Here is a 25606-nt window from a genome sequence, read left to right as displayed (position 1 = left end):
CCTTTTAACTTAATTACCTCTGTAAAGACCCAATTTCCAAGTAAGATAGCATTCTGAGTTTTTAGAGTTACGATTGGGGAAGGGTGGTGGGGGACACTCTTCAACCCACTATATCTGGGGTCCATAACATTATCTTAAATGATACAGTGCAGCAGCTTTTACCCCCCCAATATACACAGAAGGCATAGGAGGCAGAGATTATGATTAACAACATGAAGGTCTAGGCTCTGCTTTTTGCTTATTCCATTCCAACCTGAAAACAAAATCTGAAGCTTTTGCCTTTTTTTTTTTTAAGATATTATTTGTTTATTTGACAAAGAGAGAGAGAGAGGGAACGCAAGCAGGGGGAGTGGAAGAAAGAGAAGCAGGCTTCCCACAGAGCAGGGAGCCTGATGTGGCGCTCTATCCCAGGACCCTGGGGTTATGACCTGAGCCGAAGGCAGACGCCCAACGACTGAGCCACCCAGGCGCCCTTTGCCATTACTTTTGATAGACAGCCAAAGGAAAGCATTATTTCCAGTTTGAGAAGAGTATTCAAAGTATTTGGCTCCTAGCCCAGCTCACTGGACATAGACTGTCTCCTCCAAGGTGTAGAAGTAGAGAACTAGGGGTACCTGGGTGGTTCAGTGGGTTAAGCCTCTGTCTTCGCCTCAGGTCATGATCTCAGGGTTCTGGGATCGAGCCCTGCATGGGCTCTCTGCTCAGCAGGGAGCCTGTTTCTCCTCTCTCTCTGCCTGCTGCTCTGTCTACTTGTGATCTCTCTCTCTGTCATATAAATAAATAAAATCTTAATATTAAAAAAGTAGAGAACTATTCCTTGCAAGGAGAAGTTTTAGAAAATTATTAGTGGGACTAATAATTATTATAAACACCTGTGGAAATAGAAATAGCTTTAATAGTATCTAGTATCAAGTACTTAGCCTAGATCAGAGGTCAAAAGACATTTTATGTAAAGGGCCAGACAGACAGCTGGCAACTACTTAATTCTCCTTCTGTAATGTAAAAGCTATATAGTTAACACTTTCAGTGAATAGGTGTGCCGTATTACACTAAAACTTTATTTACAAAATAGGTGGCTGGCAGTCTTCGGACTGTGATTGAAGACACCTTCGTATAGATTATAAAAGTTGCTACCTTAATCTACTTAATGTTAAGGAAGGGCAGGGTATTTAATAAGTATGAAATAATTTATTCTGGGTACCTATTTCAAAATAGGATAGAACGTTATAATAGGAAATGGATCATAGAGATCACTTAGCACAACCTTATTTTACTGATAACTTAGTTTCAAAACTCGAAGAATTGGCAGATTTTATTCATTGTTTAGATTAAGAAAAAAACAGATGAGTTGAGACCTAGAGTTAAATGAGATGCTCCTGATTTCAATTCCTGACTTGTGGAACCCACTTTGCAGAAACAGGAGTTCCCTATGTTGTTTCAACCTGGGGTCCATCCTCCCTCACCCTCCGCCGTCACTCCCCAATATACACAGAAGGCATAGGAGGCAGAGATTATGATTAACAACATGAAGGTCTAGGCTCTGGGGAACAGCCCCAGGTCACACGACATGTTGTTACAGAGCCATTATTAGATCATAGGTCCTGCCTCTGGGCTCCTTCCTCTAATGCCTGAGTATGTCCTCACAAGTCCAGACTTCACTTCAGCTGCATTGTTGTCTAGAGCTCAGAATAGACTGATGTAAGTAAATCAGATTGATTATTTATTTATTTATTTGAGAGAAGGAGAGAGAGAACACAGGGGAAAGAGTTGTAAGCAGACTCTGCCTTGAGCATGGAGCTGGACGTGGGGCTTGATCTCACAACTCTGAGATCACTACCTGAGCTGAAACCAGGAGTCAGATGCTTAACTGACTGTGCCACCTGGATGCCCCAGATTTTTTATTTTCAAAATTATTTTCTTGTTTATCTTCAGATGAACTAGACATTGACCCAATTCTGGAAAATCTTAATTTTTTTCTTTCAAAAACTGTCAGTACATTTTTATATGTATGAATTATTAAGTGAAAAGACTGGGTGAGAGGAAATTGGTTATCTGAATTTTTCTATATAATCTAATGGTGGTATCAAATGGATACAACCTGTTTGGGTTACCCTACAGTTTTTGTTTTTGTTTTTTAAAGATTTTATTTATTTATTTGACAGAGATCACAAGCAAGCAGAGAGGCAGGCAGAGAGAGAGAGGGAAGCAGGCTGCCTGCTGAGCAGAGAGCCTGATGTGGGGCTCGATCCCAGGACCCTGTGATCATGACCCGAGCAGAAGGCAGAGGCTTTAACCCACTGAGCCACCCAGGCGCCCCTACCCTACAGTTTTTTGCTTGCTTTTTTTTTCTTTTTGCTTTTAACATTACAGAAATCTAATCACATCTCTACTCTGGAAGATGATTCTAAATTCAGATACTTGATGTGGCATACGTCCTGGCTGCTTATTTATCATCTTAAGGGAGAGCTCATGGATTTCCCTTATATGTGAATTTTGTGGGGTGGGGGGGAATGGAAGACTGGTAAAGAAAGTATTTGATACATAATTGGGCATAACTACCTTGGATTTAATGAGATGTGCTCCTAGCACTTGGGAGGTTTTCTGGAAATGTTGGTTTTGCAGTAGTTATCAGTTATCATCTTTAAATTGCTATCTTTACTGTCTTCAGTTTCTTAACAGTGCTTCCTCTTATCTGAGGGTCTCCCAGTAATCTAACTTCAACATTTGGGATGGGGCTGCTATTTTATATGCTCTTCATTTTTAATAACTAGGAAATAGTAAAGTAATTAATCTTTCCTTGGTGACTCAAGATTATCCTTATAAACTACAAACATTATACTCTGCCATGTTCAGAGTATGTGATGTTTCCACCAGAGCTGTTACATTTGATTATCAAAGACTTTTATGTTTTGAGTCAGTATGATTTTTTTTTTTTCCCCCTTTCTCCGTCTTCATTGTTAGCCTTTGTGGCTGGTTTTCAGCTTTTAGACTGAGAAACTTTACTCTGGAAGTATTTTTCATTACTGGAATGACTTTGTAGCTTGTGTTTATGAATATTTGGTTAATTTTGGAGCTGTCTGTGTAGAACAAAAGCCTGGTTACCTTCAGAATTCACATGAGATGAGCTCTAGGAATCTGGACATCTGAAGTGAGCCATCATGTTTGTTTTTCTTACTCCATTTTTCATTTTACAGATAGTTGCCACTTTGTAATGTATATTGCTATGCCATACTTGTTTGTTAATATGTAAAGTGTATACTAATTAGTGGATGTGTGCAGGGGAGATATTTGTTCTTTTAGTTTCCTTAGAAATAGTTAACCATTTCTTGTATACTTGACCTTTAATCTACAAGGAATTAAAACATTTGATTAGTGCTATTAAAAGAAACACATGACTTAACAAGATGAGTGCCTTCTGGAAAGATTATGATCAGAGGTCTAGAATGCTATGGTGCTGATCTTCCTGGAGATAAGTGTTTTTAGAATTTAAAAAGGACAAGTCACATTTTTTTGTCACATCATCTGTTATATTAGTACCAACTAGTAGTATTTTGTATCCTCAGTAAACCATTAGTAGATTCTTTGTTGTAGTCACTTAGGTTTTTTGATAAATTAACTTTGAATTTGTTACTAAAGTTGTTATTAAAAGTGAAGACTAATTAATTAATTATCACAACTTAAAATGGAAGAATGAAACCAGCAGTGTCTTTTACTTTAGGCTGCTAAGTGGGCATCAAAATTAGATTTTCTTTCTTTAACTGTGTATCTTATAACCCATGTTCAAAAGAAAGAACTATCTTTACCCTCTACCTAGTTACTTCCTAATTTTTTTCTTTGCACTTGAAGCCAAATTCTTGGAATTTTTTTATGGCATCTCTTTTATTCCTTCTCAAATACATTTTTCTCTTCTTTATTTTTTTTTAAATAAATAGTATTTCAGTTTTATTCTAAAATTTTGAAATTTATATAAAGTTATGTGGTATACAGTAAAGTTGCCTTTCTACCTCAGTCCCCTATCACCCAGTTCTCATTGTACCTCACTACCTATACAAATGCATAGGCAGCCACTGTTATTAATGTCTTAGTGTTCCTTCACGCTTTCCTTATGTATATAAAGTAAATATGAGTATAGATATTTATACTTACGTATTCTATTTTCTACATAAAATTAAAGAACATTACTCATCCAGTTCTCACTGCTTTGTTCACTTTTTATTTCTCAGCTCTTTATGAGTACATGGAGATTCTTCCCATTTTTTTGTGATAGCCACATTCAATTTCCTTGTTAATTAATGCCTAGAATCAGACTTAATGATCCTTCCCATTTGCTGAAGACCCATTATCAGGCCTCATTCTTTTCTACCCTTGTCTTTCCAGAGTACCTATCTTTTCTGAGCGAGTCACTACCTTTCAGGCCTTAATGCCAGGATTTGCCCTTTTACTATGCACATAACAGAAAATTGTAGAAAGAGGTACAAGGTACAAGGATTATGGAGAACCTTTGAAGTTCCAATCAGATAAATGGGAGAATGAAAGAGCCAGAGCCTAGCTTCTATATTACCCCTTTACCATCTCTGCGGACTCCAACCTTTTAACCTATGTGCATTTTAAATGTTTGCAATATCTACATTCTGCCTTTTACCCAGAACAAATACTGACTTCGTTGTGGTCTCACAGTCTATGTTTTAACCATCTTGGTCTCCTAAAAGCATAGCAGATAGTTGTTCACATTTATTACATAAATATACCATTCGCTCTAGCTGTTTATTCTGCTGAGTCCCTTTCTTCTAAAGCCTAGTTGAGCAGTTGAAGCCTCTCTTCCAGTGTCCTCACTTGTCTCTACTCAGGAGTTCAGTTACTCTCAGAATTTCAACTGTTTCATTTGTGAATGATTTTATACACTTGTATTTCATTTTTTTTCTCTTATTTTCAGGACTTTTAAATCTATTTTTAACATCTGTATCTAATGCATCTAATGAATTTGTGTTTATTATGTCAAACTTTAGTTACAAGGCATTAGAGGATCTGCTCTATAGATGAAGAAACTTTTGTTCAGAGGGATCACACAACTAGTTAGGAACCCATAGGTAGTAATTAGAGCTATGACTCAGAGTCACTGCATTTGATTATTCCCTGGAACCTCACTCTCAAAACATGGAATGCAAACATTAGGACATCTGAATTCTAGCCTTGATTCTACTGTACTGGACTTTGATGTTAAACTATTCTCTGTACCTGTGTTTTGTTATCTAGAAAATGAGGAGGTTGGTCTAGATTTCTAAAGCCCTTTCTTACTTGCTAGCTGTGATCCTGGATATAAATCTAAGGTTGCTTACAGTGTAGGACCTGTCACCAGTTTCTCTATACTTTTAAGAGCCAGGGCTATTTCTGTCTAGTTCGATATATACCTGTCCTATAGTTTGCTTGCTCCTTCTGTTTGGGGTATAGGTACCAAATCAGTGGATTTTATATAAGCAATAGATTCCACCTCCCCACCCCAATTACATAATACATTTTTTTGTCTTATGAAGTGCATTTATATTCTGTAAGGGATAATTTTTGTCCATTGACTCAATGATTTTTAAATAACTGTATGTAGTTGATTTTTTTTTAAATTCTTTAAAGCTTTAGGTATAACCCAGAAAGAAGTGTGGGTTTGTTCATTTCTTTCTCAGTTTTTTTCCTAAGTCTATAGCTACTGTATCCATTTTACAAAATAACTTTATAGTACGAATGCATTTTTAATCCTCATTGGAGAAATATTTTGATATTATATTGCTTTATAACATGATACATTCATTAGTAAAGAAATGTAATGAAGACTTTGTAATGGTCTGCCTTTTACATAGGAATATTCTTATTTTGAGTTTTTAAGACACATTCTAAAATGGGGACTTATTTTACTTTAATATGCTCTGTATAAAGGTGCTTTTCTAGTTTATATATAAAGTGATGTTTCTTTTATTTTTAATAAAAAGAATACCTTTTTGGCTAGTTTTGTTTTTATAACTTAGTAATTTATTTGCAGAAAGTATAAAAAATAAAGTACCACTTTTTCAATTGTTACTTATCCAATTTGGACTATAATATATAACTAATATTTCAGGAGATTTATTTAAAATATTTATGCAAAATATTTCAATTTATTTTTTTCTTCTTGTTGCAGGAGCTAGAGTTAATGCCAAAGACAGCAAATGGTTGACACCTTTACACAGAGCAGTTGCATCTTGTAGTGAGGTATGAAATTTCTCTTAGTAAATATATTGTATATAAAAGCATTAAGTAGGCTTGCCTTTGAGCCCATATTCAAGTTCTTTGTTTTCAAAAGAAGGAAAAAGCAACTAAAAATACCTAGACTGGTTATTTTACTTTAGAATTTGTACAGACCAAGTTAACTGTTTTCCCATCTATTTTGTGACAAGTTCTCTTGGAGAGTTTGAACTGCAGAGAGTAGAAAACCCTTGTCATATATGTCCTACAAGAGAGATTACTTTCTATACCTATAAAATCCTCCTCAGTCTTTTCTCTCCTGAACATGCTACAAGGGTTCTCCTCACCATGATCAAGAAGTAATCTCAGCAGTATATAACAGTTCATTGAAATATTGTTTTAACACCGGGGACACTTGCATGGCTCAATGGCTTAAAGCCTCTGCCTTCAGCTCGGGTCATGGTCTCAGGATCCTGGAATCGAGCCCCGCATCAGGCTCTCTGCTCTGTGGGGAGCCTGCTTCTCCTCTCTCTGCCTGCCTCTTTGCCTACTTGTGATCTCTCTCTCTCTGTCAAAATAAATAAATAAATAAGTCTTTAAAAAAGGAAAGAAATAGTGTTTAAACACCGAAATTAGCGTCAAAAACATGACATGGTCTCACATTTTACCAGTTCGAAATATACAACCTAAAAATGTTAGGTATCTTATGGGGAAGAACAGTTTCTTCTTATTTATAACACTGTGTATGAATTGTTCTTCAAGATAACTGACATTTTTGGAGAACGTTCATTTTTATGTTTTTCATATCTTCTAGTCCTCTTGATATCCATATAGGATAGGTGTTTTGAGGGGATTGTAGCTAATGGTTTGCCAGAAACCACTCAACTTTTCAGTAGCAGAGATGGGATGAAAACCTGGACCCTCTTTTTTCTGTCATCTTACTCTCTTTCTAAAATTATTAGATGCATTTTATATTAGGTGCATTTTTAAAAAGCATTGTTCCCAGAGAACTCGTATCTCTTCATTCTTCTTTGTATTCCTCATTGGGAACTATGTGTTGAGCCCAGAACAAGTGAAGAGAAGTAGGGGCACAGTGGCTTGGAAGGATCAAACCCTGCGATGTGACAGAGGCAGTGTTAGATGTAGCCTCCTAGTTGGAAGGAGGAGGGAGGGAATAGTAGTAAGTGGTATGCTGTAGCACACATCTTACTGTGGATCTGGGAGCTGTTGAAATGTGGAACTTGCATCTGGAGAAACTGGCTGTACTAGCTGTGGGATCTTGGGCAGATTATCATGAAAGCTAAGACATTAACCAAAATACTTTGAACAATGAAATTCCATGGGAATGTTAATTAAGTTTGTGGTTACCCCTCTTGTAAAGAGTTTCTGTAAAACAAGGGCAGTTAAGGAAGATAAACATACTATCTTTGGAACCTATTAATAAGTTAGACCTATCCATTTTTTAGTATGACTCTTGGAAATATGATTTCTAAAATTGGTGTTTTGCCAACTTAAGTCATAAGAAGGAACACTTTGGTATATTTGTAGAGATTGTAAAACAGGCCAAAAATTCTTAAAGAAAATAATATTAGAGGAAGATGACAGGTTCTTCCCAAAGACTTGAGAGCTGATTTTTTAAAACTGTGTGCTTAGCCTGAGCTTGAAGGCAGGCTATACGCTGGAAAGCAGTGATCCTAAGAAGTTTCTTAAGTCTGCTTTCAGCCTAAAACTTACTGGGTTTTGCAGTATATTGCTCTTTTGCAGGAAACCTAGTCAAGATTATCAGTTTCACCCAGCTTCTTTTAATTTCTTCAGTTACATCCTGGGTTCAAAAGAGAGTTATACTTTTTTTTTTTTTTTAAGATTTTATTTATTTGTTTGACAGAGATCACAAAGTAGGCAGAGGTAGGCAGAGAGGGTAGGGGAAGCAAGCTCCCTGCTGATCAGAGAGCCCGATGCGGGGCTTGATCCCCTGACCCAGAGATCATGACCTGAGCCAGAGGCAGAGGCTTAACCCACTGAGCCACCCAGGCACCCAAGAGAGTTAATTTACTTTAATAATTTGATAATTATTAATAGTTATATCAATTATTAATATTTATATGTATTACATTATGTATTTATATATTTTATAATTATATAATACATACCATGTATTTATTGATAATATTGGTGATTATTAATAAATTTATTAATTGATAATTGATTAATTAATTAAATTATAATAGATCAATGGTTTAATTAGTTTCATTTATAATAAGTATAGCCACAGAGGGGTATGGAAAAGACAAAATTTTAGGCAGCTTTGGTTTATGTTTTTGAGATACCACGAGAGAAGTAAACCCTACAACAGGGTTATCAGTGACTGTTTTCTCAATCCTCCAAGGCCTCTGGAAGCTAACACCATTATAGAGCATAGTGGAGAAATTAATTCATCACACAGAGGATGCCTTAGGACTAATTCCCTCATGGTACCTAGGTTGAGAATGGCTGCTTCTGGTTTTATATCCTGAGCTCCTCACTCTCCCTCAGTGACATGGCTTCCACACACTTCATATTGGCTAGCTGATTTGTTTCATCTCCACCAGTGGTTTGTGGCTTCCACTCTTCTAGTGGACTGTACAGTTCTGCTCTCTGTAAATGCAGAGTATTCTTCTGAATAAACTGATTTCTGAGTATTAGGATTTTGTGTATGTGTCTGTGTTTGGGTTTTGTTTGCTTGTTTTTTAAGAAGCCCATTACACTGCTAGATCCTCTGGAAGATACACACACATACACTTTTTTTTAACTTAGCTCGAGAAATTACATCTTAGTTCTATCAAGAAACTGAGTTTATATTATCACATGAGATATTAACAGCCCATCCAGCTATTAAAGTTTATTTGCAAATGTGTTAGCCCTTTTTCCTGTGCATGACTTCAAATCAATGGGAAGAATTCCTAAAAGGAGCCACAGAAGGCTAGTGCTCCATAGACTCTTCTAGATTGACCCAAGTGATGAATAAATACTCTTTAGGTAAAATTATTTAAACCTAGGTCATCACCCCGTATTTCATAATCTTATTAGAAGTATCCTAGGATCTTTTCTTAGATGTTTTTCCAAAGTCAAGACACATGTGCAGCATTTCTTACACATACACAGTGTCTGATAATGGAAAAATTGGGATTGAGGTTACTATGGTATTTGCCATTAGTAAAACCATGTGTACCCTTTATTATCCCTATATCATTATCTAAAAGCTTATAATGTAATAATGTGATCTAGAAATTAGGTTATGACATCAGGCTCATTGATTTGTAATTTCCAAAAATTTGCCCTTTTAGAAGGCTCAGTCTGTTGGTGTCCGCTCTTGATTTTGGCTCAGGTCATGATCCTCAGGGTTGTGAGATCGAGCTGTGGATTGGGCTCCACGTTGGGCATGGAGCAGCATAAGATCCTCTCCACCTCCCCCTCCCCCGACTCTTGCATGCTCTCTCTAAAAAGAGAGAGATAAAGAAATTTGCCTGTTTGATTTGGTTTAATGTCTCCCATCCCATCTGTAGATATGATTTTTCTGAATTTTCAAAGATCACTGTTATTGTGATCTGACATACTATTCTGAGTGATAATAGTTTTGGTTGCCATAACAAAATATTACAGACTGGCTGGCTTAAACAACAGAAACTGATTTTCTCATAGCCTGGAGGCTAGAAGTCCTAGATCAAGATCCAATAGAGTCCATTTCTGATGAGGGCTGTCTTCTGGGCTTGCAAACTGCTACTTCTTACTGTGTGTTTGGGGGTATCTTTCTCTTCCTCCTCTTAACAAGCGGCCAGTCTTATCAGATTAGGTTGCCTCCATTCCATCTCATTTATGTTTAATTAGTTCCTAAAGACCCTATATCCAAATACAGTTACACTGGGAGTTTAGGGCTTCAGCATATGAGTGGCAGGAGAACACCGCCATTGGTCTATAGCAGTGAACCCATGGTTCAAACTTTGCTCTCTGTTGATTCTAGGATTTTAGTAATTGTGTTTATAGCCTTTCTTAGGTACCATCTTACCTTCCTTTACCTACTGTATTTATTTCTCTTTTCAGTGAAACAGAAGAATAGTTTTGATTTTTCTATTTCTTGCTAATGGAACATAAGTATTCTCCAGACTTTTCAGAGGATTTAATGTATGCACTGTGAATTCCAGAGTGGGAATGAATAAGGCAAGCCTGGCATCTGTAGTATGCTGTTTGCCTAATTTATCCAATTACAAATTGTTCGTTTTGTTTTTAATTATTTTCTGGTATATCCATTAGCACACTAACTAACATTTTCCAGTATAGTGTTAGTTTTAATCCTCTAAGTCACAGGATGCCTTTCTTGAGATGGAGAATCCTGATAGTGTGTTTGTACCATTTCCTTTCTGTATCATTTTTTCCATATTCCTTTTTTTTAATTGCAGTATAACTTAAAGTAAATGCAGAGATGCTGTATATAGTGTTGAGTTTTGACACAGGTATCCCTCCATGTACCCACTCTTGTAAGTTTTTTCCCAATCAAAATATGGAAAATTTCCTTCAGTCCAGCAAGTTACCTCATGTCCATTTCCAGTCAGTCTTCCTTGTCCCCAGAGGCAACCACTGTTCTGATATCTTCTACCATAGGATAATTTGACTTATTCTAGAACTTTATAAAAATGGAATCATACACTATGTATTCTTGTGCTGTGAATTTTTTGTTCTACTTAATATTTTTGAGAATCCTTCATATTGTGTACATTTGTTGCTGAGGAGTATTTCATTATATGCTACACAACAGTTTGCATATCTGCTTTTTGGTTCTTATGAATAAACCTGCTGTGGCTATTCTTGAGTGGGTGGGTCTTTTTAAATTTCTCTGGGCCAGGGGCGCCTGGGTGGGTGGATCAGTGGGTTAAAGCTTCTGCCTTCGGCTCAGGTCATGATCCCAGAGTCATGGGATCAAGCCCCACATCTGGCTCTCTGCTCAGCATGAAGCCTGCTTCCCTGCCCCCACCCCCTCCACCTGCTTGTAATCTCCGCCTGTCAAATAAATAAATAAAATCTTTAAAAAAGAAAATTTCTCTGGAGCAGATAGCTAGAGTAGAATTTGGGGGCCTAGAGTATGTCTCCATATATATCTTTCTTTGCTGGCTGATTTCCTTAGGAGATTGATAGACTACTAGGCATCTCTCTAATCTTTTATCAGTCTTGTTAAATACTTACACTCTTTCCCATATTTCAAATAGTTCTGATTACTTTTTATTTGAAAGGTGCAAAAAACTATTTGTGAATCACAGATAATAGTATTTTTAATTGTCTTCCTTCCTACTTGACATATTGATAGTTGTTAATGCTTGGGAACACTTTTTAATTTTGTTTATTTTGTTTTTTTAAGAAAAAATCTGTGGTCAGCGGGGGGCCTGGGTGGCTCAGTTGGTTAAGAGCCCATCTCTTGGTTTCAGATTAGGTTATGATCTCAGGGTCCTGGGATGGACCCCCAAGTTGGCTTGGGGATTCTCTCTCCCTCTCCCTTTACCCCTTCTCCTGCTAGCTTGCACATGTTCTCTCTGTCTCTCTCTCTCAAATAAATAAAAAATCTTTTTAAAAAAATATTTTATTTATTGGGGCGCCTGGGCAGCTCAGTGGGTTAAAGCCCCTGCCTTCGGCTCAAGTCATGATCCCAGGGTTCTGGGATCAGGCCCCGCATCGGGCTCTCTGCTCAGCAGGGAGCCTGCTTCCCTCCCTCTCTCTCTGCCTGTCTCTCTGCCTAATTGTGATCTCTGTCTGTCAAATAAATAAATAAAAACGTTTTAAAAATATTTTATTTATTTATTTGACATTTTATTTATTTATTTATTTATTTATTTATTGCCTACTAGCAGCCCTCTCTGCTAGTAGGCAGAGAGGCAGGTTGGGAGCAGGGGAAGACTCCCTGCTGAGCAGAGAGCCCAATGTGGGGCTCAATTCCAGGACCCTGAGATCATGACCTGAGCCAAAGGCAGAGGCTTAACACACTGAGCCACCCAGGCATCCATAAATTTAAAAAATTTAAAAAATCTTGGGAAAAAAAAAAAAAGGACAAGAAAGAAAACCAAAAGTCAGTATTAGTGGGCTTAGCTCTGATTCTGGTCTTTTTCATTTCATGTGTACTTTGTCATTCATCTGCCAAAGATAGGATTATCACTGCAAGGAGAAATTATTGCTAAGTTTAGTTCTGACTGTAGTGCTTAATGTAGATAGCATACTGGATTCCTTAGTATCTAGCCATGAGTCCCAATTTATAGATGTATTGTGAAGTTTTCCTTATGCTTCTGGGAGATAAATCCCTTTGGATACTAAGCTTTTAAATAGACTTCTTCTTCTTTTTTTTTTTTTTTTAAAGATTTTTATTTATTTATTTGAGAGAGAGCATGAGAGGCGAGAAGGTCAGAGGGAGAAGCGGACTCCCCATGGAGCTGGGAGCCTGATGCAGGACTCGATCCCGGGACTCCGGGACCATGACCTGAGCCGAAGGCGGTTGCTTAACCAACTGAGCCACCCAGGCGCCCTAAATAGACTTCTTAACAATAACTTTATCACAGCATCTATTTCTCTATCTTTCTCTCTCCCTCTGTCTCTAATAAACTAGATACTAGTGATTTTTCCATTTGTAAAATATAATGTATACTAATTTGGGAGATAGTATGCTTTAAATTTTTATATATTTTATTGCAAAACAATCAATTCCTTAAAACTGTTGAAAGTATAAATTAATTGTATCTTATTATCTAGAAAAACAAGAGAAGTAATGAGCATTTTTTCTTTTTCCTTTTTTTTTTTTTTTTTTTTTTTTGAGAGCATGGGCAAAAGTGGGGAGAGAGAGAAAATCCTCATGCAGACTCCCTGCTGAGCACAGAGCCTGACATGGGACTCTATCTCCCAACCCTGAGATCATGACCTGAGTCAAAATCAGGAGTTGGGACATTTAACCAACTGACCTACCCAGGCACCCCTATAATGAATATTTTTAAAGAATATTTATCAATATCTGTTTTTGCACATTTTGATCTTGTTATGCCTTTTATAGGAGGACAGAAAAAGGTAATGTTTTATCTCAGTGCATCTTTTAACAGCTCTGAGTAGTACTGCCTTTAGTCCAAAATATTTTGTTTTCTTGGGTAAATTACTACTTTTTATAGCAGGTTCTACCAGGCTTTTTATTTCCTCTGGAAATATTAGTTCCTTAATATATATACAGTTTCTAAAATTGTTAACTCGGCGCACCTGGGTGGCTCAAGTCAGTTAAGTGTCTGCCTTCAGCTTAGGTCACGATCCCAGGGTCGTGGAATTGAGTCCCCCATTGGGCTCCTTGGCTCAGCCAGGGAGCCTCCTTCTCCCTCTGCCTGCCACCCTCCTTGCTTGTATTCTTTCTCTCTCTCTCTCTCTCTCTCTCTCTCTCACAAATAAATAAAATCTTAAAAATAAAACTATTAAATCATTTGTCTTTTGTAACTTTTATCTTCTTATGTTTCAGGAAGCAGTGCAGGTACTTTTGAAGCATTCTGCAGATGTTAATGCTCGAGACAAAAATTGGCAAACCCCTTTACACATAGCTGCTGCTAATAAAGCTGTAAAGTGTGCTGAAGCTTTGGTACCTCTTCTGAGTAATGTAAACGTCTCTGATAGAGCGGGGAGGACTGCATTACATCATGCAGCTTTTAGTGGACATGGTGAGGTAGGTGGTGTTCGATTAGACAGTCATTCTCTCTCCTTTCATCCTGCCACTCCCCACCCCAATAATTAATGAACTTACCCTTTTTAGTGATTCAGTCCATGGGAATAGCAAAAAAAAAAAAAAAAAAAAAACTTTCTTGTTTGTTTTTATCTAATTTTGCCTTCAGCAAATCCTCAGACTTCTATTCATGATATAAATTTCTCAAATTGAGAAGTTTACTTCTCAGATAGAACCCATGCTTTTGAATTTCCTGGTCAACCTGAAAAGACAACAGAGAACACTGTCAAGAATACACAATGTGAAAAGTATGTCCTGTTGTGGAAAAAGTAATAAAGGAAGAGCAGTTTCATAGGGTTCCCAGAAGGATAGTAGCAAAGGAAAAAAGAGTTTGGAAAAGATGTTCTTGTAGTTTATTATCAACATTTAGTCAGAAATTTTTTGATAACAGACCCTCAAAAGAAAAAAATTAAGAAAATTAGTATTTAGTTATCTTACACAACGAACATTGCCTAATGTTAGGTGTTGTAGTGGCAAAGAGTGGGGTTTATGTGTCCATAGAAGGCTTAGGAAAGAAGAAAACACCAGAAGTACAAGAACCTTTGAGGACAACTTGTCCAGTCCTTTGTTTTTGTTGTAGACACAGAGACTCAAAGAGGTAAAGTGACATTGCCAAGATTCCATGGTTGAGAGCTAGTGGCTACAGTGTTGTTTTCACTGTTTCTCTGTTTTTTGCAACATAAAGAATCCTTGCCTTCACTGCAATTTAGGTCACAGTTGTGTCCCTTTTTTAAACATGGAGTGCCCTTTTCCATGGGGGAATCCATTGTAAATATGGTTAGATGGAATAGAAATGCTGTTCTTGAAACATTATGAGGTAAGCAGACTGTGTGGAGTGACCTTCAGATCTAATTATATTATAGATAGTGCATTTGTGTTTGAATTCAAGACATTTCTGGGATAAGAATACACTTTATATTTTAAAAACACCTTGGGCTTTTAAAAGAAATAAACCTGTTGTTAACTATTCCGCCTTTAGACCTTCCAGATTTGTACTTCATTGTTCATAAAATATCAGGACACAAAGTAGCATCTTTAAAAGATACTGATACCTGCTCAATAACACCCATTGCAAATCCTTTTTTTCATATTTTGTTTTACTATTTATTAAATTACATTAAAGAATCTTTAAGATTTAGTCTAGCTTCTTCCTTTCTACAAATGCAGAAATTCAGAGAGATTGAGATGAGGGACATTCATGAATAATTCTACTTCTGAATTTAATGAAAATTTATTTTTATTACAGATGGTCAAACTACTCTTGTCTAGAGGTGCCAATATTAATGCTTTTGACAAGAAAGATAGACGGGCTATTCATTGGGCAGCATATATGGGTATGTACATTTTGAATTTCATTTTCTGACATTATGTACTCAGGAAAATTTGTACGTTTTAGTTCCTGCATTTGGTATGACATCTGTTTTTTAGGATAGTGGGAAGTTACACCATATCTAAATTTGCTGCCCAAGTGGAACCAGCCTGGTAGTGGGAGGGGTTTGCCAGAACAAGAATGTATGGGGTCCTCTTCTCCTAAAAGCTGATTAAAAATAATTCTGTTGGGGCACCTGGGTGGCTCAGTGGGTTAAGCCTCTGCCTTCGGCTCAGGTCATGATCTCAGGGTCTTGGGATCAAGCCCCACATCGGACTCTCTGCTCAGCAGAGAGCCAGCTTCCCTCTCTCTGCCTGCCTCTCTGACTACTTGTGATCTCTGTCAAATAAATAAATGAAATTTTTAAAAATAATAGTAATTCTTTTTACCTTTAAAGGGAGAGGCACTAGACACTGGTCTGGGAAACATAATTTTTCTAAGTTGGTGTTTACTGAAAGCCCATTCTTACATCCATCCTTGTTTTTATGGGAATATTAAGGTAGAAGTTAGGAAGATGCTTTAGGAATCCTATTATTTTGGGCTACCACTGTGTTGAATAGGCATCATTGTGTTTGATTTCTACAACAGTAATTTCATAGAAGGGAACTAAGGCTTAGAGTATATAGGTTTTTCTGTAGTAACATGATATATATGTTCTTGAAAAATCTTGGGATTTGCAAAATTGCACTCTAAAACTAGCAAAGCTCATGGGAAAACAGTCTTGTGGTAGACCACCCCAAACCATGCAACATTGTGTCCAGGGCACTACCAAAAACATTAGCTGGTTCTGGAGGTAACTTGGACAGCCAGAGAGCAGGCAGATCTTGAGCTTATCTCAATATATTTTTAAGTGCAGAAAAAGAGCAGAGTAGAAATACTGACTCGTGGGTGCCAAGACCATGCATATAGAAGTACATCTCTAAGCATGGAGGAAGTATAACCTGCCATGAACCTTGCAAGTCCTACAAGGCCAGCGTTGTACCTCTGAAAGATATGAATATAGACATTAATTTTTCAAGTTTTCCAAAATAAAACTGAAAAAACAGCTCCTCCTTTTTGCAGCCATGGAGTCTCAGAGTTTTTTTCTCTTCCCTGACAAAGGTGTAATTCTGCTTCTGCTCTTCTGGCTCCTGTGGCTTAAGAAAAACTGCATATGGACTGACCTGTGTAATACTGGAGTTATTCCTTGATTTACCACTCATACTGCCTGATTACAAACACATTTAGCCAGCTACCCTTCTTATAGGCATAACTTAACCTCAGTACTTCCTGGTCTTGGTTTTGTCTTTTCCTGTCTCTCACATTAAAAATAAAAGATTAAAGGAAAATTTGATGGAAGACTGTTAATTTTTAAAACTATATAAAATTGTAAAATATTATAGTGGAAGAAAATAAATGCACTCAAACCAATTATGTAGATAACCCAAGGTCCAGGAAAATTTTTTGCCTATAGTAGAAAAACAAAAAGAGCAGAATCCATATTGAATTGCAAGTCTGTCCTTTAGCATGAGTGTAAAGGAGTATCAAAAATGAAAGTTCCTGGAAGTTAATATCCTTATCAGATGTCCCTCTTTTGAAAGCCAAAAGCTGAACATTTTGGGCATCTGATGTTTCTCTCACACCAAAGATTCGTGCCTCTGGTTACATCATGGGCAACTTTCTTCTGTTACTTGGAGGTAAACATCCAGAAACAAGTCTCCTATAGCATCCTAAAGTCCCCTCCTCACAGCCTGTACATTTTTCATATTTTAAGTCTTTGGGGACTTTTCTGAATATTCTAATGTACCTTATCCTTCTGGACAGTTTAGGAGCAGCTGATCTGCATCATTTAAAACTGTATACCTTATATTAAGGGGTTTAAACTCAAAGCAGAATGCATCAGGCCTTTTACCTCCAAAGAATTAAGACTTAACTAAACAGCTATTTTCATGAAATTGAAGCCCAGAAGATTTTGTGGATTGCCTCTAATTGAGCTCTCAGAATAGCTGGGTGTGTATATATCAGGAGCCCTCCTCAGATGGCTTTGTTTTCCTTGATGCACTAGGTGTTGCTTTTCAGGCCAGTAGTAGATTTAAAAAGATGTTCCCTGTTTCTTGGGTCTTATTTAATTTTTGAGCATAAACATTGAGGGATTTATAATTCTTTCCCTACCTCTTTCAGCATGGAAAAAGAGGAGTATCGACACATAGCTTCTAAAATTGTTCAGCTATCCAAAGCATTCAGGATTCAAGAGAACTAAACAAGTAAAAGTAGGGAGCAATTGACTGGTCTCATAGACCAGAAGTCCAAGTCATTGTTCTCTCTAGGTGTTATATTCAGGGAATTGGTCAATATTAGTGCAAGAGACATTAAAATTACATGTAGTCTTATACTGTATTTCTCACAGACTTCGTTATTTGCCCTGGCCCTCTGTCCCCTGGTTGAAGTTCCCCTTTTCTGTTAGGCTGTATACTTTATCCTTATGCTATTACTGAATTATCTGTTATTAGGTTAGAGCGACATCTCTTTCCCCAAAGAATTGATCATTTTCTCCTCCCTACCCCTTGTTTGTTCTGACCATGAACCTCTGTAAGATCCTTTTTACACATTCATCTTTCCTCTCACTTTCAGTACTTCTAGCAGTATTCAGCCAAGTTCTACCTCCAGTCACCTTAAGGTGATGATTTTGACATAGAAGGTGCTGAATAAATACTGTTTACCTTGATTACCACCTCATGTTAACTCATGCACTTAAAGCAGTGCATACAAGTAATTTGGGGCAATTAAGTAATGACTCAAGGAACTATCAGAAGGTATTACATACTTACTAGATAGAATTTACAAGTATATGGTGCTTTTGGCTTTTAAGACTTCTAGGAAAGAGAAATGACAGAGTTGATCAGGGAAAATGAGTACTGATGTGGGCCTTCAGGGATCAGTACAGTGCTTGCAAAGAGGCATCCAAGCAAAATATTCCATGCAGTAAAGGAATCTCATTAACAAAGGCACAGAGGTAGGAAGCATTATCACTCACAGAGGAAGAAAGCAGTGTATAATCTAATCTGATAAAGACCGGGGAGATTAATAAAAGGAGCATAGTGGTTCTCCTACCTTCTGGATACCTGTCTCCCTTCCTGGCCTCCTTGTGTGGTATATTGGGGCCTGGGACTAGTTCTGACTAGTGAATTAAAAGCAACATCACCTCTCAGCCAGAGCAGTAATTTAAGCATTTAATTGCTGATTTGAGATTCTACAGTTTATTCTGTATTTGAATACAGAAAGTCTGTTCTCTATTTGGCACAGTGACTGGCCACATTCAAGATGATGTCAGCTGTATGAGTCTGTGTCTTTGAATGACTTAGCAGACCCCTCTTGCCAAACTATCATAGTGTTGATGAGAAATAAAATGCTAGTAATTGATTGTTAACCACAACATATATAACCCTGTCCTGATTGATATAAAGGTGAGTAGCAAACTGAAGTTCGTTAAGGACATCTGGTAGAAATAATAGGGGAAGAGAAGTTTTTAACCACATGTTCTAAAAGCTGAACGTTTTTAAGAAACAAGACACAGTCACTCCCAGGTTTTCAAGTAGAAGATTCCACTAAGGCAGAGAAAAGTAAACTAATGTGTCACACTGACATAAAATGCCAATTTCAGAACTTGAGAATGTATTAAACAATCTTGAAAACAGTAAGATCTAGACAAAAAGAGGGTTATCTAGAGAAAAGGTTGTCACTGGATAAAATAAGCAAATATGATGTTTTCAATTAGTTACCTCTGTCAACATTTATTAAAATTACCTGAGTTCTGGGGCACCTGGGTGCATCAGTGGGTTTTAGTGTCTGCCTTTGGCTCAGGTCATGATCCCAGAGTTCTGGAATCAAGCCCCACATCAGGCTCTCTGCTTGGCTGGGAGCCTGCTTTTCCTTCTCCCTCTGCACTTGTGCTCTCTATGCACTTGTGCTCTCTCTCTCTGTGTATCTCTCTCTGTCAAATAAATAAAATCTTTTAAAAAAAATTTACCCTTGATTTATTGGTGACTTATGCATTATTTAGTTAATTTGCATTTTTACTTTTTTTAAAAAAAGATATCCAGGATTATATTTTATATTTTCCTATACTCATCTTTTTTTTTTCCATAAACACATTTTCAGGTCACATTGAAGTAGTGAAATTACTTGTGGCACATGGAGCTGAAGTGACATGCAAGGATAAGAAGTCTTACACACCTCTTCATGCAGCAGCCTCTAGTGGAATGATCAGCGTAGTCAAGTACCTTCTGGATCTTGGAGTTGATGTAGGTGTATAGATTGAGCAGTATAAATGAAGGAGGCAATTTATGTGTTTGTGATTTCATTGCTGGCAGAAGTTATTTCAAATTTTAAGATAATTTTATAGAATAATATTTTTGTCTTTTAATTAGATATTTGTCGTCCTTTACATAATATATAGTATGTTAATATCTGATCATGTAATTAGTCAAAGTATATTAAGAGGTAAAGGATATTTCAAAGGTGAATGAATGATACAGGTTTTTCTTCTTCATCACTATCCAGGATTAATAGCTCCATTCTAGCTGATCAGACACACTTGGATTATTTTTTCTGAGTGGCTAGTTTACTGTTAGTCTTATTTGCTCAGTCTAATAATCCCTTTAATTGACTGTAGCAGTTCACATTACAGGATATTGGCAAGAGCTAGGCAGGAAAACCAGAGGCTTCTTGCCCATAAACTGTAAGTGTTCCTTACTGTATAAATATTTTTAGTTAGGAGAATTGCTGCTTTATATTTGATTCCTGCAACAATAGCTAACAATACCTAAAAATAAATATTTTTAGTTAGGAGAATTGCTGCTTTATATTTGATTCCTGCAACAATAGCTAACAATACCTGTCACTTTCACAGGCCATCCTTTAAGCACTTGACTTTTATGCCCCTCTTTGTATATTTACTCTTATTTTAGGTACGTTCTGACAGACTTGTCTGGTTCTTTAGAACAGATTAAAAAGAACAAATTAGGAGAGAGGGTTAGGCTCTGCCAGAGGGAAGACTTTAGATCAACTGCAAAAACAAACCAAAAAATGTACTAGTCTAGTTTGATAAAGAACACAAGGCAGAATTGTAGAGCTGAAGCTTTAAGGATAATATGAAGCACTTTGCTTAAAGCAAACAAGTAGGAACTGAAAATGTCAGGATTGTGAGATGTTGCAGAAATCTAAACATACTGTTAGGTAGGGTCTTGTAGATTGCAAATAGATAGAAGTTTTATTTTTCAGCAGCTCTTCTAGCTCTATTTCAACAGAGTAGCATAATGTCTTACAGTACCCTTGATCTAGATAAATGAGCATCTTATTTCTGACTGCTGTTTCATGTCCATTCTGATGCAGTTTTTAAAATTTGTGTTATTGACAGTAAAATAAACATTTGTAAGCTCTAGTGACAGAGAGTTCTTTGGAATAAATGATGAGACTTAGAGCTGTTTACTGACATGTGGCCTCTAATTGCGTGATTTATTAGTTTCCCAGGGCTTCCATAACAAATTACTATAAAGTGAGTGACTTAAAACAACAAATTTAATCTTTCAAAGTTCTGAAGACTCTGAGGGAGAGTCTGTTCCGTGTCTCCTACTTTTTAGTGATGAAATGTAGGTACTTTGACTAAAGTTAAGTGTTATTTTTTCACTTTCTTCAATTTCTGTTATCAGGAATTTCAGAAGAGAAAGTGTTATATACAGTTGTGATAAGTTGAGGCCAACTTCAGAGTAAGAGAGCACTTCCAAATAAGGCTCCTCTTACCTCTGATGAATTACAGGATTGGGGCATTAAGTCACTAGAAGGATTAAAAAAAAAATTCACTGAAGGAGCACTGGGTGGTTCATTCAGTTAAGTCTCCAGCTCTTAATTTTGGCTCAGGTCTTGATCTCAAGGTTGTGAGTTCAAGCCCCATATTGTCCCCATGCAGGGCATGGAGCCTACTTAAAAGAAAACAAAAAAAAAAACAAAAAACCTCACTGACAACTATTATATTCATAGTTTATTATACAAAAAAAGATGTGAATTAAGATCAGCCAAAGGAAGAGACACATAGGGCAGTGTCCAGAAGTATTCTAAACAGAAAGCATTCATTCTTTCCCCATGGTGTTAGGACTCCTTACTCCCCTAGCATCAGCGTGTGAAAGTATACACATAGTATTGCCAAACTGGAATGCTCATCTGAGCTTTGTTTTCAGAGTTTTTATTGGGGTTCCTTTACATTTTTATTTAAAAAAAAATTTTTTTTTTTAATTTTATTTATTTGAGAAAGTGAACGAGAGAGAGAGCACATGAGCAGGGGCAGAGGGAGAAGGAGAAGCAGACTCCCCACTGAGCAGGGAGCCTGTTATGGGTCTCAGTCCCAGGACCCTGGGATCATGGTCTGAGCCAAGGAAAGATGCTTAACTAACTGAACCACCCAGGTGCCCTATAGGTATGATTGATTGACCACTTGCCCCCATGGTTGATTTCAGTTTCCAAGTTCATTGATAACTGAGGGCTCCAAATCTTGCATCCTAAATCACATGGTTGGTTTAGGTGGCATTGGCGTATCCTATCCTCAGAACATTGACTATGGCCAGTCCTACTCTGAGATCCAGTGTAGCCAGCTCCCACCCTAAACGAGGACACTCCTATTGGATATGCCATAGATTACCGCCCAGAAGACAAGGGTGAGGGCTAGACATCTCTTTGGGCAAAGGTCACATTTATTATGTAAGCTTTAAAGTATTCACCCATTTTATTTATTAGAAACAGAACTAAAAGAGAAACTTGGCTCAAGAATTATTTCTCAGTATGGAGAGCACATTCATTCTGGTAAAATGTTAACATGTTAAGGCTGGAAAATATCTAGAGCTCAACTTTGTTGGAAAAATGAAATAGATAGAAAAAGGTGCCACTCAGTTTTTTAAATCCTGACCTTTACTTCGTTACCAACTTCAATCTTTTGTCACTGCAAGTGTAAAGGCTGAAAATAAGCATGTTATTCAATGTCTCTCAGAATTTTTAGTTTGTGTTCATTTATCATGATTCTTAGAGTTAATTCTTATGACTGTACCTTACTTTAAAGACCTTTAAAAATATGTTGTTTTCAGGGTACCTGGGTGGCTCAGTGGTTGAAGCCTCGACCTTTGGCTCAGGTCATGATCTCGGGGTCCTGGGATCGAGTTCTGCATCAGGCTCCCTGCTCAGCTGGGAGCCTGCTTCCCCCCCACCCCGCCTGCCTTTCTGCCTACTTGTGATCTTTGTCTATCAAATAATTAAATACAATCTTTGGAAAAAAAAATGTTGTTTTCATTTTCCTAAAATTTCACTCTTGCAATCATTCAGTTTTGTCTGAAGTAGACATTGCAAGTGTAAATTATATTCCCTGAATGTGAAAAGTCTATTTGACACCAAAATGCTATTGTTAATGTTCATTATTTTAAAAGAACTTTAGAATTCTAAGTCTTACCTATGTATTTACCCGTTTCTGACTCCATTAACATGCTTACAACCACAACATCTCTAAAAGAGCTCTCATTCTTGTAGTAATAAGACTACTTTAACACTGAGATTTTTTTTCCTTTCGATAGATGAATGAACCAAATGCCTATGGAAATACACCTCTTCATGTAGCCTGCTATAATGGACAAGATGTTGTAGTAAATGAACTTATAGACTGTGGTGCTAATGTAAATCAAAAGAATGAGAAAGGATTTACCCCTTTGCACTTTGCTGCTGCATCAACACATGGAGCGTTGTGTTTAGAGCTTCTAGTGGGCAATGGGGCTGACGTCAATATGAAGGTATGAAATAAAATCAGAATCCATACTGTAGTATTTAGGACTTTGCTGTTTAAAATAGTATCAGGGTGCCTGGGTGGCTCAGTGGGTTAAAGCCTCCACCTTTGGCTCAGGTCATGATCCCAGGGTCCTGGGTTGGAGCCCCACATCAGGCTCTCTGTTCCACGGAGAGCCTGCTTCCTCCTCTCTCTCTCTGCCTCTCTGCCTACTTGTGATCTCTCTCTGTCAAATAAATTAAATATTTAAAAAAAAAATAAAATAGTATCAGTAACAAATACCATTCAGCAATAAAAAGGAACAAATTATTTATAGACAAGAACACAGGTGAATCTTTAAAAAGTCTTACACACACAAAAAAAGTCTTACACAAGAATATACGTATTAGTCCCATTTGTATAAGGTTCTAGAAAAGATGAAATTCCACTTATATGGGGTTCTAGATTCTGTAGTTGAAAAAAAAAAAAGTTGCCTCTGTGGGGAGGGATTGATGAAAAATGGGTCTAGGAGAACTTTTTGGGGTGATGATAATATTTTGTATTTTGACAGGCTTTTTTTTATGTAAATAAACATTTGACAAAACTCATAAAGTGGTACATTTAAGGTTTGTACACTTCATTGCATGTAAATTTTCGCTTAGGAGGTAACAAACCAAAGTGATGTTGAACCCTTGTTAATGATAAGCATACCAAAGTGCTTAGAGATAATATGTAGTCATATCTTCAACTTTTGAAAAACATCAAATAATTAGGTGGATGGCTGGTTGGAGAGATTGATATATGATGATGTGTGTATAGTAAAATGTTAGTGATAGAATCCAGCTGGTATATATATGGGTGTTCATGGTAATCTTTTAACTTTTGTTTCGAAGCTCTTTTCAATTTTATAAAAATTAAAAGACCACAGTGTGTTACATATAAGGAATAGTTGTGGGGTTTTTTTGTTGTTGCATTCACTTTTAGGAATGGGCATTTGAATTTTAGAAATGACGTGAAAATTCTGGAACCAAAATAAATGTACTTTCTCTGTATAATTCTGTGAAAAAGCACATGCAGCCACAGTTTTGAACACTAGTTTATAATGTGTAATCATTGTTTTGATTTTTCCAAGATGCTTTCACTGATTGTTTCTATATTTATACATCAGTTCATTCTTAGAGTATTCGCCAGTCTATATCTTGTGTTATATAGAAAAGAAAACTACAAATAAAATTGAACTGTTTAGGATTAGTAAAAACATTTAACCTTAAAATGTGTTTTTCAGAACTGTAATTACTTAAGATTTCAGCTGCTTTTGTGGGTATCATGAGCCAGTCTTCAGATTGGTAAAGAAAGGAGTACATTTTCTTATATTTCTTCACTTTAGAGAGACCTTTAGTGACACTGCTGACCCTGTCTGATAGCTACAGTAGCAGCAAATCCATCTATAATAATCATTGCTCTAAATTTTCCTCTCTCAGCTATAGGAAGAATTTATAGTCATCACACCCAAGGAAGGAATGGGCATGAGGTATTATAAAGAACTCCTGTTATGTTTAAAATGCCTTTTCTAAGAATATACATTTAAAGCTTCCAGTTCCCAGTCAAGTCACCTACTAAAGTTTTTTTAATAGTTTAAATAATTACTAAAAATTTATTGATAATAAATTTGAACTCCTTAGTTAAATTTGAAGAATTCCTGCTGTTTGGATAATCGGGGAGTAGAGCAGTATCTAAACTCTTGTGAAGGAGAGACATTTGTTACTTGTTTCCTTAAAGGCCTAGTAATATTTTTTAATGAAGATTAGATTTTAACATTTTTCAAAATATCATAACCAGTTTTTTTAGCCTCTGAGACCTGTTTATGATCAGGTGACTACAGTTAAATCATTGTTGAGTATTAAATATTAAGTATCATGGCTTACCTATATCATTAGCTGTGACACACCTTTTAGTTTCTATAGTGCTGTCTTTAAGGGGTAAAAATTAGCCTTTTTATGTATTTTATACAGTGCCATTTAGACATGAATATTTAATATAACTTGCTGGTAGATCATTGAATTCATATGTGAGTGCCTACACAGCTGACTCTAGTAGCTAAATAGATTTGAAGGGAGCAAGCCAATGATACTGGTTTAGAAATCGATTTCCTAAAAAGTTGCCTGAATCTTGCTTGGGGATGTATGACATCCCATTTATATGCAGTTGTCCAGTTTTCATATAGCCATGTTCCTTTGGAACACAGGTCATGATGTTAATGACTTCTAAGGTACATTCCAGCTCTGAAATTATATAAAAATTATTAATAACTATGTATTTTCAACCAGTAAGAATATATATTCACTCAAGAATATATCTTCATTCCTGACACTTGTATTTCCTGTATTATCAAATCAGTGCCTATCAAATTGTTGCTTTATTAAGGAGCTAATAAGGCTTTGACATTTGCCTTACATTGTAAAAAAAAATTGTAATCCTTGTTTTCTCCTTA

At 36.7% G+C, this 25606-nt stretch overlaps 1 protein-coding gene across 15 annotated transcripts in view; it reads left to right on the top strand.

The window, feature by feature from the left end:
- ANKRD28 (ankyrin repeat domain 28) overlaps positions 1–25606 on the top strand; it is a 199729-nt gene that overhangs the window by 130452 nt on the left and 43671 nt on the right. For 8 of the 15 annotated variants that reach the window (XM_082684430.1, XM_082684421.1, XM_082684431.1 and 5 more), the window contains 5 exons: positions 6167–6237; positions 13715–13915; positions 15219–15306; positions 19479–19621; positions 22931–23143. In XM_082684430.1, coding sequence (XP_082540556.1) covers positions 6167–6237; positions 13715–13915; positions 15219–15306; positions 19479–19621; positions 22931–23143 — 716 coding nt within the window. Of the gene's footprint in view, positions 1–1636; positions 1699–6166; positions 6238–13714; positions 13916–15218; positions 15307–19478; positions 19622–22930; positions 23144–25606 lie in introns of those variants that run through there. The other 7 variants (XM_082684432.1, XM_082684435.1, XM_082684423.1 and 4 more) reach the window with 2 other exon arrangements.

Source organism: Mustela nivalis (assembly GCF_964662115.1).
Source record: "Mustela nivalis genome assembly, chromosome: 1".
NCBI classification, from domain to species: domain Eukaryota; kingdom Metazoa; phylum Chordata; class Mammalia; order Carnivora; family Mustelidae; genus Mustela; species Mustela nivalis.
The sequence above is the reverse complement of the archived record's forward strand: the minus strand, read 5'-3'. Positions and strand labels throughout refer to the sequence as shown.